Below are 13497 nucleotides of genomic sequence, written 5' to 3'. Positions count from 1 at the left end.
CAATTCTTTTGTCAATTTAGTATCTCGTGGCGTCTGCAAATTTTTGAAATTTGCTAAAAATTCGTGCTGAGACTCACTACATTTCAGTGTCCCATCACCAAAATCTCACCCATCTCACCAAAACTTCAATACTTAAATATTTGCTTGAGTTTTGCTATATTGTATTAACGTGGCACAATATGTTTTACATGCTACATGCGTCGAAAACCGTACTTTTCATGTTTCAAGCACTACTTTCGACGTCCTCAGCATGTAAAATCCATTATATAACTAGGGATAAAAATGAAAAGTGTTGTTTTCGTGTGTTTCTCACGAAAATTCTACTTTTCACCTTTTTATCCCTAGTCGTGTAAAATACTGTTACCATCTTTTCAACCATGTACAAAACACAATTAATTTCGAAAGTTTACAAAATTTATTTTCTTAGAGCGGACAAACGAACGGGAATTTCATTTCTAACATATTTACAGCTCAAAGTCCGAACTCAAACGAAAGCTTAACGACTTACAGGCTAATGTTCTTAAATTTACAACTGCAACTGCTTGAGTTTTTGAAAATGCAGGAATGCAAACCAGTCTTGTGCGTTGACCATTTGCACCTTTTAAATGCAAAATAAAACAAAAAATTTGATTTCGATTCGGAAAAGTTTTCTTTCGAAATATTACCTTGGTACAGATCCGTTTTGAATTCGTTCATATTACCAGCAAAATAAACGTGCGGACACTCATCAATTATGAACGGATCTTTCTGGTAGTAGGGATAGCATGGCAACGTATCCGGACTGGTCGGTGCCAAGTGACTCCACACCAATGACACTTTTAGCGCTTCCAAACCATCCTCAATTTTAGAATAGCGTTGAATATCCAAAACATTCTGGCCAGATGTTCCAACGATGGATCGATCAGCAATGTTACAACTGTACGGATTCGTAACACAACGTAAATTCTTACTGCGAAAACTCTTCGGAAACATACAATGGTGCATCGGTTGTTGCGGCAACATAAAATTTGCCGGATCAAATTCACCCGACATTAGATCCACTGGCGATGATTTTACCCAATGCGACAGAATTTCGTCAACGGAATTAACGGCACGTAGGGTTATTTCTGATTCGGGCTGGCGAGTCAAATTCGAACGCTGTTTCACCTCAAACGATGAGCGCACAGAATTACCGGCTACGATGATACGCACAATACTAGCAGCTTCTAAATCATCTGTTTTGTTAAAGCTGTCGATGTTGCCGAACATCCACTGCTGAAACAGTTCTAATGACATGGAGAAATCGTTCGGTGATGACTGGAATGATGACATAATGTCTTAGCATTGCATAACAAGTTGATAGAAGCAATAAGTATTTTACCTGATCCAGTCCAGAAATCAAAACCAATAACGGATCATTAGTTAGATCCGTTAGTGGTTTCTGTGGACCACCTTCGTAGAATAAATACTCTTCTACTGTAAATTTTCCTGCACCGTCTTCATAGCCTAAGGAAATAAATAAAATTAAATTTTATGCCAAAAATTGGATGATGCTACGGTTAGATCAATAGTAAAATGTGTTAAATGAAGTGTTTGTGTGGACGACCTCGCATAATTGTATATGTGTAATTATCCACAAGATAAAGTTCTTCTATGTTTGTTGGTTTGTTTTTCTCTCTATAGGAGCCTAGACCCACAGGCTTGAAACGATTAATTTTTTTTTCATGCGTTACACCCGAAAATTTTAGCTTAGAAACTTTTAATCCCTTTACTTACATACCAAATGGTGAAAAATATTGAAGTGAACGTTCAAAATTTTACAATTCGGCGATTTCTGTAGATAAAGTTTGCGGGCTGGGCATTCTACTTGCGGGCATTGGGCTTTTTTACTCAAATGATGGGCATAGTGGGCATGTGGGCACAAAAATTTGCTATACCCACTCATCTCTATACCATGTACGTACTTCCTATATGTTAATGTTCCGCACATTCGTACTACTGATACTGCTATCTCGCGCGCATAGGTAAATGTGTAATCGATCTATGTTTCAACGTGATTTCGTATGGATTGTATTTGTGGATTGAATAACGTTGAAAACAGAAAAAAAAAATTTTAAGCTAAGCTAAGCTCGAGCCGAAGGCGAGGGATGCAACCACACAATGTAAAAAACATCCACCGGTTCATCATATTAAGAAACAAAGTGTATCATTCAATAATGCTTCATTGTCAGAAGATGAGGTATTTTATCTGCCTAGAACGATAATCTCGATGAACGGTGAACCTTATGCAGACCTCTGCTCGATGTTATCCCTCTAGGGCAAATTTGTTTATCTCTATATATCTGTTCTCGGCAGATAAAAAAGCGTATGCACCTCTGTCATAAATGTTACTTTTGACGAATTGGATTATGTACCACGTCTTCGGCTCGGTGCCAAACTTCCAAATCGTCAAAATAAACATTCTCGACAGAGATGCATAGTCTACCCTTATTACTAAAGTCCGTTTGCTGGAAATTTTATTGAAATAATTTGTCCAAATCGAAAAAATTTACATTTGCCTAACGTGTGACTAAACGGCAGATTTTACTCAATTTATGTAAAGATTGCTAATCTGAGCAGAAGTAGAGGAACAAAATTTCATGTATTTCAATCCTCGAATCCAGTGTTCAAGAGGAAATAAGAAATGGAAGTTGCTTCCATACAAAGAGCTTTTGTCAGGAAATCAGCTGATTATTACAGAGCAAAGACACTACTACTAAAATGGATTTTCGTTTTAATGTCCTGCTAAAACGATACGACAAAATTACTTCGTCACGATATTAACACGCGTTTTAAAGTTCGTTAGCTACCTAGTGCATACACAAGCAATTTCTATTTCATCCAAATATCTGAAAATCTGCTTACGTAAAATAAATATTTACGTTCAGTAATGCGTCAAAGTAAGATCTGATTTCAGCGAAAAACGAATGAGCGCAAGAAATGATTCAGTTGTTCAACGCCCATGTTTTATAACTGCGTAATGAATTGCTACAGAAACACACTACGCCAAAAACAAAAATATTTTGCGCATGATGAAAAATTGTCAACGGAAATAAATAAATAAATATTTCAGCCAGTTTAATCATTAGCCACGTCGAATCGAACTCCGTCAGCAAGCCACATTTTCATAATTTATACATCGTTTCGATTGTTTTTACAGGTGTTGTTTCTACTAGACATGGATGGATTAACGAATTGGTAAAAAAAATTATTTGCGTATGCAGGGTAAATCTGCCGTGTCTCGGACATTCAATTAATTCAAGTCTGACTGACTGTAAAACGATATTAGATGGACAGATGGATCAGATAAACGGATTTTATTTTCTGAATTTCTGAAATTACTCGTTTAAAGCATTGTTCGGCGAAAGAATTTGCTACGAATGAATTTCTGCAAATTAATGGACTCTATGAATTAATTAACTGTACTTATGTATGATCTTCAACCGCTTTGCACATTTGTGTGACCGATCAGTGTCTAGGAACGCATTTCGTAATCCTCCAGGTACCTGAGATTTGTTCATTTGGTTCTACGCTTTTGATTTCTATGGCCTAGTACATATACTCCTTTAGGAGTGTAAATGTGAAATGGAATGGAAGGTAGAGCTGGACATCTAATTTGAAATTAATATATGGCGTGCCACGTGAACCAAAGATAGGCATCTTAAGAGTCAATTCGCCAAAACTTCGAACAACTTAAAAACAAGCCATCAGCGATTTTCGGCGGGTACACAGTAATCGATTCAGGTGATCCTCCTGAGTCATTTGCAACAAAAAAAATCCTCGAAATAATTATGTTTTCACGCCAGAAATCATGAAAAAATGTACTGCGCGAGGGTGACCAAAATAGTTTTTGTTGCATATCACCAAGAATTAGCATTTATAATGCCGAATATGTCGAATTTTTCGTATTCGTATATTTGTGAAAATTTTCCAAATCCTTCCGGTAAGTGACTAAAGTACAAAATATGATTCTAATATGCTAGTAAACACTTGATACAATGCCACACTGGCCATACTAGGAAGTCTGGAGATACCCGAGGAACATATGACACAATTGAATCAGTTGGTTTTGTTTCAAATTTTATAGGCCCTAAACGAAATTTCCCGAAGCGTAAGGTGCCAGTAACTGAAGCCCTGATTTAAAATTGTCACATACGTCAGAAAAATTGAAATAGACGCGAAGAAAAGTGGAATTATAGAGAATTTTTGTGTTAGTATACTTCAATCAAAATTGAAGCTCAACGAAAGTCGTGCCGCGGTAGGTTCATGGTGTCATGGATAGTAGAGGTCACTACCTACCCAACGACACCCATATCTTCGAAGTCTATCGTTGTAACTTTTTGAAAACACTCTGCAAAAGTTGGAATTTTTTTCCCCTAAAATAGCTACTGCACCACATACACGAAAAATTTCGAAATGTTTTATAGGCCAGCTTATGCGGCGTCAACACCTCTACCAATGACCATAATTTCAGATAAATGCGTTACGTATTCTTGGTGATATGCAACAAAAACTATTTTGGTCACCCTCGCGCAGTACATTTTTTCATGATTTCTGGCGTGAAAACATAATTATTTCGAGGATTTTTTGTTGTTGCAAATGACTCAGGAGGATCACCTGAATCGATTACTGTGTACCCGCCGAAAATCGCTGATGGCTTGTTTTCATGTTTCATACAACTTGGTTGAAGTTTTGGCGAATTGACTCTTAAGGAATTAATTACCTAAATTCCTCAATTTTTTAGTCATTCCTTTTACTTATTTACTTCAACATATTGAAAAACTTCTGGATTATTTAGCTGCTTTCGACCATGTGTAAAAGCCAGTCAAACAATTTTAAATAATCATTCTAAAGGAGCATCGGTGCTTAGCTAAAATTGTAGCCTACATTTGTGTGTCTCGTATTTCATTTTTGATGATATCTTTTCATCAGAATCCAGTTCGAAAAATGTAAGTCCTCCAATAACAAGCACGAATGTGTTAGCTTTGAACTAAAAATTAGTTTCGGTTTTAGTCGTTTGACCGGCTCTGAGAAACGTGAGGAGTTTAAAGAAATAACACATCCGTGGTTGTTATAGCAGTCTTACATTTTTGAAAATGATTTCTGCTGTGAAAGTAAATCAGTATTTAGAAAAAGCCCAAATATATGTTTTTCAACAAAGCACCGATGCCTCTAAGATTCACGAACACATAAAATTTGTGAATTTTCGGAAATTTTGAAGAACTTTAAGGAATTTAGGGAGCTTTAATTCCTTAAAATAGGCTCTGAGTGAACCCCTAATGTTAAGAGCGTGGTGGAGGTAATTAGATTAAAAATGCATGACTGTAGTTACTTCTCCTGCTATTCCATGAATAGCCTTGAGTTTTTTTTTACCTTAAATGACAAATTTTTACTGAGGTTAGTTTGCAGTCATTCACATATACATTACTTTTTCCGCCCACTTGCTTCACTGTCAAACAAACTTAGTCCGCATGAATAGAAGTTGGGACGACGGTTAATAGAATTGTCTCAGGGATCGACTCACTAGATGTTGCTTTTATGTTAAAGTCGTTTTTGATTCAGTTCTTTTTGCCCAGTTGTATTTGTAATGTGGCCATGACGTCGTTAATTTAACTATAAAGATTTTTTGAGGGACGCAGTACTATTGGCGTTGAAAATGCCAAGATGACCATGTTCTGTCTAAAAGTTGTACTGAATCTGTTGTCATGTAGACGTTAACATGTAGACGTTAATTTATAGTGAATTTTAAGTGAAATGTGTGAAAATGTTGTGTTGTCATATATTGGTGTGTAATGTGAGCAAGTATTTTACAATTTGTTACAAAAGCCAGTGTTTTGAGTGGTGAGTAAAGTGCACGATTGTATAATTAACACAAAACTCAAATTTCTATATTCACTTACTATCCCGGCCTTTCATAAATCCAGAGAATAAATATTCAGTTCAGGCATCATTAGACAAATTTGGATTTAAAAGAAATATTTAATTCAACAAAATGAGACGGTGTGGTGGAGTGAAACCAATTTACTCACCAAGTACTGCACACACTACACCAGTGACCATGTGATGAACGTCCAATTTACCAACTAAACGAATTCTCTGTAACTCGTCTTCTAAAATCAACATATCTTCCTCATCAACGAAATTGAAACGGGGTGGTTGCGGAGCTAGTTGTGTTTCTTCGGAAATATCTCGGAGAATACTCGGCTTTAATTGCTAAAATATGTAAACAGCAGCTGGTTAGATTGTTGTAGGCATCTCACAGTCTGTGAATCACAGATCAGACGATCTTACCTGATGTTTGAACAGAGTTCCCACTAAGATGCACTTCTCCGTAAAGTCTTCTTTCAACTCGAACATTTTCTTCAAAGGATACTTGTCACCTGCAATGAATGCATCAGGATCACAATATTACGATATTGCAGCAGTTTTTATGGACTTGTGTTAACTTACCCCATTTGTCTTTGGCCTTTGATTCCAATAGTGCTCGCATTTGTCCCAGTCTAGCTGCATAAATATGAGCGAATTGTTTGGAATAATCGTTCTGTGCCGTGAAACGAAATCTACTCGATTCATCACGAAATGGTACATCTAATCGCTTAAATGGTACATCCGCTGTAGGGACACCGTTTGAGAACAGCATATTCGACAAATTCGGAACGATTCAATTTGTTTTTGTACAGAGAAAATTGGCGCAATACCATCCGCAGAAACGACCATCAACAACAATCAAATGTCAAAATAAGTTCAGTGCTGCGAGCTACTATGAAAAATTTTGACATTTGTTTAGTCCAGTAGTTGTAGCAGCAGTAAAGTGAACAATACGATTTGTGGTAAGTGGCTAAGTGGTTTCGGTCCGCTCTAATAAGACTTCCTGACGAAGTGTTTGGTCATTGGGTTGCGTTGTGAACTGTTGATTAGCTTTATTACGATTGATTTGACTTTCTTCTCTGGACCTCTGCTTATACGTTTTGTTTTTATACTAGACGAGTTGTTCTTCTTTTTTCTTTATTTGAATTTTGAATTTCGTAAATGATTTTTGACGACAAGTTTAAGTCCTTTAATTGACTGTGATAACTAGATGTAAACTTTGTGATTTTTTTTATCCTAATTCCTATTTATTTTGTGTTTATATTTCCAATTCCTAGCTTAAGTCTGATTTGTTAACTGTACTGTGATCATGGTCCGTCGGCTGTATTAGCCGACGCAAAATAAAAGTATCTATCTATCTAAATAGATCTGTTCCAAGTAAAGTGCAGGTGCAAAGTACAGGTTACTGTCCAACGTCATCCACAGAGCCATAACCTCAACGCTTTTCCATACATTTTGTTTGGTTACGTCGTCTGTGGTAGACATTTGACATTTCAATGTTGCACTTGGAACGGACCTATATTAGTAGAGCGTTATGATGAAAGAGAAAGAAATATTTTGACAACTTATAATAAACTGGTCTTCGGTCCTCTCGCTCTCAACGAAACATATTGAAAGAGAAGCAAATACTTTGACAAGTACCCCAAGGCAAGTTATAATTAACTAGTCTTCGGTTTTCTCGCTCTGATCATAACTGTCGAGGTTCAGTGAATTAAGTAGGGGATAATTTATAGCCAAAGAAAAACGTTCCCGGTCTTGGACGATCTGAGTAAGTTCCATTGTCATTTGATTGATTCAGTGTATTTTTGTTTAATTTGCCCCATACGGCACGGCGCACACTGCACAGGATTAGAAAATTGTTTCATTTACGACTTTTAATAGTATAGGGGACCATTGTCTCGTGAACTTTTGACATTTTCACATACATTTTATGTCGAAAGTCTACGAAGTAGCCATACTCACGAACTTTATGGTTCGAATGGTTTACTCCCAATATAACAATTATCTCTAATATATCAAAATGTACACCATAAACAAATGAAGTAATATAATTCTTAGACCCGTACGAGGTACTGGGGTCTTATAGCTTTACGCATACGTTTGTAACACGTCGAATTGTACTCACTGAGTGAGGGGAAACCTATTGTGGTTGTCCAGAGATGTCAAATCAGCGAAAAAAAATGTCCGTCCTTCCTTCTGTCCATTCTCTAACTTTAGTAAAACGCATCCGATTTTGAAAATTCTTTTTTCCCCGTTTGGTAATGTCAAAAGAAATGCTAATTTCGAAGATGAGTGATTTTGTATCGACCACTCCCGAGCTGGGGCCCAATTCACGCCATAAGTGCGGTCGAAATTCAAAATGGAGAGTGCGGAGTTCTTTCTAACGTAGCGTCATTTTCATATAGAGAAGCGTTGAAACGTATTTTTCGGTTCACTTTTTCATCGAATCGTTCACTTAAAATTCAAATTTAAGGCACACTTACGGCGTGAATAAGTGCTTTGCGGTTTTTCGAATATATCTCCGGACATTAAAACGCTACATTTGTAAGTGATACGTCAAATAAAAGTTATTTACAATACCGATCGACAAAAAAAAGTTTATAGAAATCAGATGACCGACTCGTGAGTTAGACCCCTTGGTGTGAACAAATTTCGTCTACTTTCGCTTTATTAGATAGGTATTGATTGTACCAATCAGGAAAAAAAAGTTTATGAAATTAGGTTCACCGTAGCGTGAGCTTGTTCTCTTGGAGTGAGCTCTCATCCGGCTACTCGGCCGTACAGTGAACGTGGAGGATTTTGTCAATATCTCGAGTAAACTTTGACCAAATTTCATTAATTTTTTTTTTGTTTGAAAGGTATTCAATATTGAATGTAAAGCGTCAGTACTGCTTCCGGTCTCCTAACAAAATAGCCGTCGGCGGCCATATTGGATTTTAGTAAAAGTGATATAAAGTGAGAAAAATGGTACTTAGAGAGTTTCCATATAGGAACATCGATATAACTATATACAGCTATATTGAGCTATATACAGGCATATAGAGCTATATAATAGCATATTCGTCAGGACATTATATTCGACCGATAGAAAAATCAAATACCACCGATAAAAAATAATAAACTACCGATAAAAGATGTACCGATAATAAAATACCGATAGAAATGAGGTACACATCGCTGGCACCTCTTCCAGCTGGATGTTGGTTGACGACGAAGTAGACGCCAATATACTTTTTTTTTGAAACGTGATGTGAAATATCTTAGAACAACTCAAGATTTTGTTGAGTTGAGTTAAGATTGAGGCTGTAAAGGCGTTTTGCTGGTCCCTATGCAAATCATCCTTTTACGAAATGGAACGTAAATGTGGTTAGCTCATTCCTAGGGAATTCATTCTTTTACGAAATGTAACGTAAAGGAGTTTAGTTCGTCCCTACAGAATTCAACTTTTTACAAAAATAAATACCAATTTTCATTGTACATAAAAAGCGTTTTAACACGCGCCGGGACGGTGTCGGTAACTTAGGAGTTATTTTTTTCTCTCGCACCAGCAAGGAGCATCAGGGATGTTACATTAGCATAGCAAATTCTATCGTTTGTTTTGAAATAGCTCGAAATCCATAAGACTTCGTTCATATAGGACTTTGTCTCATCTCCTAGTGCTACGAATTTAGAAGATACTCTAAGAAAAATCTAACTGACATCGAACTTTTTTGGTTTGAAGTTTCATTAGACACGGGCAACGTCATGAATTGCAACCTTCATAATATTTTCTTAGATATTTAAGTATTTTAATCTTTAAAAGGAGTTTGTTAATCTTCTTAGGAGTTTGGGTCGACGGTAGTACTGTGATGACAAAGAGTGGATAAACTACAATTTTCCGTCGAAGTTAAGTTTACTATAGGTTTCTTCCAAAGAAGTTCAAAATGTCAATCGTCATCCACATGGAAGCCAACCTAACCTCACTTTGAAGTTTTAACGAACAAATTTGTTTAGGTTGCGGTTATGTTTGCTTCTGTGGATGACTGTCGGCTGTTTTCGGTCTGTCAAAATTCGTTTATACCGTACGATGGAAGAAACCTATTATTTAAATTATCAATATTGTTTACGTATCTGTTTTGGACGGTTGATTTTAGGCAATTTCGCGTTGTAGCCCGAACAAAGTGAGGTGACAAGCGAAAGTGTGTAAGATGTACCCTTAACAATAGATACGTATACAACTTTTCATGGAGGTGACATGAAAAGGTAATACTTTGATTCTCTATACTTCACTAAGCCCCGGAACCGGGTCAAATTCTGGTCAAGAATGAACGCTTCAGGTCTGTATGCTAAACGTAAAATATCCAGATAAATCGTACTGTCCAAAGTTAGAACTAATGATGCATCAGGTCACAGGTCAACCTGACCTGCAAAACTATAATGAGCAAAACCAGAATTGTGTAACCTATTTGTAATTGGCTTTCAAATAATAATTGAACCTAAAGGGTCTCAGTTTGACTAACAAAATTGATTTCTAGTGTTACTTCGGAATATTTTGCTCCGAGAAGTAAATTTCTCTGCAACACTTTTTCAAAAAATGCCTCAATTGGCCATTTCTCCATAATTATCAGAAATATTATCGGGACTCACTTATAATGTGCATATGCACAACTTTCCTTTTTTAGTGAATCTTACGTGTATGCATGAAGTATGAGGCCTATAATGTTCAAAATTCAAATTTTTCCGAATTACATTAATATATAGCTCTTCATAGCGTGCATAAAGACGATAAAGAACCTCATCTCATTTCATTTTAAATACCACTTGCATTCAATTTTTGTCTTTCCCCATTCTCTCTTTCCCCATTCTTTCTTTCCCCATTCTATCTTTCCCCGTTGAACCGTTTCTCCTCTTTCTCCATACTTCCCCGCCGAAAACAATACGAAAACTTGGCACGCGTTTCCCATAGAACCCGACACCGACCGACTCACAACATTCATACAACTAAAAACCGAATTGCAACATATAATACGCACGATTCAATTTTCCGAAAATACAGGAAACATCGTGCCCATTGAATCGTGTGTATACTGTGTAGTGCAACGAATATGTGTGTAGGATTCTTTTTTCTGCTTCGTGTTTTGCCTTTTGTCGTCAACTCTGTTATTTTATTTGTGCCAACTATGTGAGTATACCAAAATCCAACATTTAGTTTAGCTCAAGCTGTGTTCCCATATGCACATGTATGTGGTTTTGGTCCAAAGAGAAAAAAAAATAAATAAATTTTGCGGTCGATTTTAATGGTTACACGGAAGTGAAATTTTTCATGAAAAATAAAGTCAAAGGAAATCAATTTAAGTCAAGAGAAGTCTTGTGTGAAATGTTATAAGAATACAGATGACTATCTGAGACTCATGTACAATTAGTGTTAGTCGGTAGAACTGACAAATGATCACAAAAAAAAATAGTATAATTGATTTGAGGCATGCAATTAGAGCAGAAGAAAAATTAACCCTTTGGGTTTTCATAAAAATACTGTAAATGTGGAACGGCGAAAAAAAGTTTAAATGAAATTGTAGAGACGTTGTCGGTTGACTCTTTCCTTGCCAATGCTTGTTTGTATATACACTGCAATCGAAGAATTGTTATCTTGCTTCAGTCGGCGCAATAACAATTTCTTTCTTTTAAAACAATTCCGTATTTACCTTTGCCATTAATTTTCAAAATAAGAAAAGAGGGAAAAGAATAAGTGAAAAAAAGACTTAATAATTTACACATAAAAAGGCACACAAAAATAAATAAATGAAGAAAGGTACCGGGCCACATTATGACGGATATTAAATCACGTGGAAAGAAGTGTTGAAAATAATTCATTTTTTCTTTGGTGTGTATTTGCTTTGTTAGCATTTTGATTAATTGTGATGTTTACGGCGGTGATTTAGTAGCCATCAGTGTTGAGGTTTTATTTACGATTTTAATTCGTGCATTAATGTCGAAACCGACAGTGTTTATGAAGAAATATGTATTAGCCCGCTATGGGGTTGGCTTATGAAAATGAAACTTAATACCGACAATTCCGACAACCACGTTTGAGCATTTCGCATTTGTATACAACAGAAATATATTTGCCATACGATACACCACCACATCGGGTACAATATAATATAACTTGCACGTACATAAATCAACCGTTTTATTAAAACGTAAAACGAGGAAAACTTAATTTTCCAGTACTGTAAACCGAAATCTACGAATACACCGAATACAAAACACTAAATTAATATCAAGTTATTTTGGATTTGAAATACTTTACGCTCTGCTTTGTTGGTGTTTTCGCTTATATAGTTCGTAACACATATCAACGATGAAGAAGTTGCTGCTATACTTCGTGATTTATATCATCCTTGTACAAGGTAAGTGTACGAATATATATGTTTGTCTTTGTGTAATGAGATACATTCTTGGGAATATAGAGGTATAAAGGGGGATGAATGTTTAATTATTAATAATATTAAGTAACTCCGAGGAGATGATAACTAATGTTTAGGATCAAAGATATTATCTTTAACACCGGCTGATGAAATGGGAGCTTCATCGTGCCATATGGAATGAGAGACGGTCTTTGTTTTTCAGCAGATAAACTGTTAATTGACAAAAAATAACATAACGACATCGGTTTAAGGCTCAACCATTTTGATAAAACCTATTTGTCGGAAATGGTTTTCTGTAAGTTCTCAATGAATAGAAAGTCTGCTTTCAGAACTCGTCTTTTGTATGTTCAGATTACAACTAGGTACAAACTCTCGAAATATATTCTACTTGAACGTAGTATAAGTACATTACGATAGAACGGAGCCTTTTTCCTGAAATTATTTGACTGAATTTCTTAGAAAATGGAGCACTAAAGACTTTATTGCTAAACAAGAGATAACCGTAATAGTATTTCAACAACCTATCCACGGTAACAATGATGAATCTTATCTTTACAAACGGCTACTTATCTGTTATCGACAATGACGACGTACGCTTTTATAGCAAAACGTACAGAAAACTAGTGAAGATTTCATATCAAACACTAATCCTCGCCGCCAGCGCCATCTGTTATCATTTCTCTGAGTTAACAGCGTTATCTTTAGAGACTTCATAAATGACTGTGTGACGCTTCGGCAGTAGCGTTCGGAAGGTTCTACAGGTGCTATGTGCTATTGGTGACCAATAGAAGGGAATAGTGTATCTATAGAACGAAATGGTACGTCAATGGAAGTAGGTGGGACATAGTTTGCTTGCATAGTTTCCCCGTCAATTATCCCTTAATTTGTTACCTTTTTCGTATCCCTGCTGTGATGGCTATTACCAAATCTGTTTGTTTCCTCTAACCTTAAATTATGGCTTTGTCAAATACAACTTCTGAACTACAACTTCTGCCTGTAGCAATGTTAAAATATAAAAAAACACTCGCGGATAGGTTCCTCCATAAACTTTAGAGATGGTGGTTTTACTTATAATGACTATGTAACAAATACTCAGCGTGCGTAATGACACACAATATAATTTATCCAATAGAAAAACCGTCTACCTCACCGCAAACCGATAATTCCATAATTCCATAATGTTATTATGTAACATACGTTGTAT

General features: G+C 36.1%; 2 protein-coding genes across 3 annotated transcripts in view; one reads left to right on the top strand and one right to left on the bottom strand.

Moving 5' to 3' along the window:
- Window positions 1-396: 396 nt before the first annotated feature.
- On the bottom strand, window positions 397-6775 carry LOC119076980 (DNA polymerase delta subunit 2). 2 transcript variants are annotated; one of them, XM_037184082.1, is made up of 7 exons: window positions 6469-6761; window positions 6310-6398; window positions 6048-6231; window positions 5919-5927; window positions 1361-1485; window positions 666-1296; window positions 397-598 (listed from the first exon to the last, which is right to left on the bottom strand). In XM_037184082.1, the coding sequence occupies exons 1-7, from the start codon at window positions 6656-6658 to the stop codon at window positions 465-467; spliced, it is 1362 nt and encodes a 453-aa protein (XP_037039977.1). In that variant the 5' UTR covers window positions 6659-6761; the 3' UTR covers window positions 397-464. The 2 variants fall into 2 exon arrangements, with proteins under 2 accessions (XP_037039977.1, XP_037039978.1); XM_037184083.1 differs by lacking the exon at window positions 5919-5927 and having other exon boundaries at window positions 6469-6775.
- A 4219-nt stretch (window positions 6776-10994) lies between these two features.
- LOC119076987 overlaps window positions 10995-13497 on the top strand; it is a 90465-nt gene continuing 87962 nt past the window's right edge. The window contains exon 1 of the mRNA XM_037184092.1: window positions 10995-12275. Within this exon, the coding sequence (XP_037039987.1) occupies window positions 12227-12275 (49 nt within the window). The 5' untranslated portion in view covers window positions 10995-12226. The remainder of the gene's footprint in view (window positions 12276-13497) is intronic.

The sequence above is a fragment of the Bradysia coprophila genome, unplaced genomic scaffold (assembly GCF_014529535.1).
Source record: "Bradysia coprophila strain Holo2 unplaced genomic scaffold, BU_Bcop_v1 contig_232, whole genome shotgun sequence".
In the NCBI taxonomy this organism is placed as follows: Eukaryota; Metazoa; Arthropoda; class Insecta; order Diptera; family Sciaridae; genus Bradysia; species Bradysia coprophila.
The sequence above is the reverse complement of the archived record's forward strand: the minus strand, read 5'-3'. Positions and strand labels throughout refer to the sequence as shown.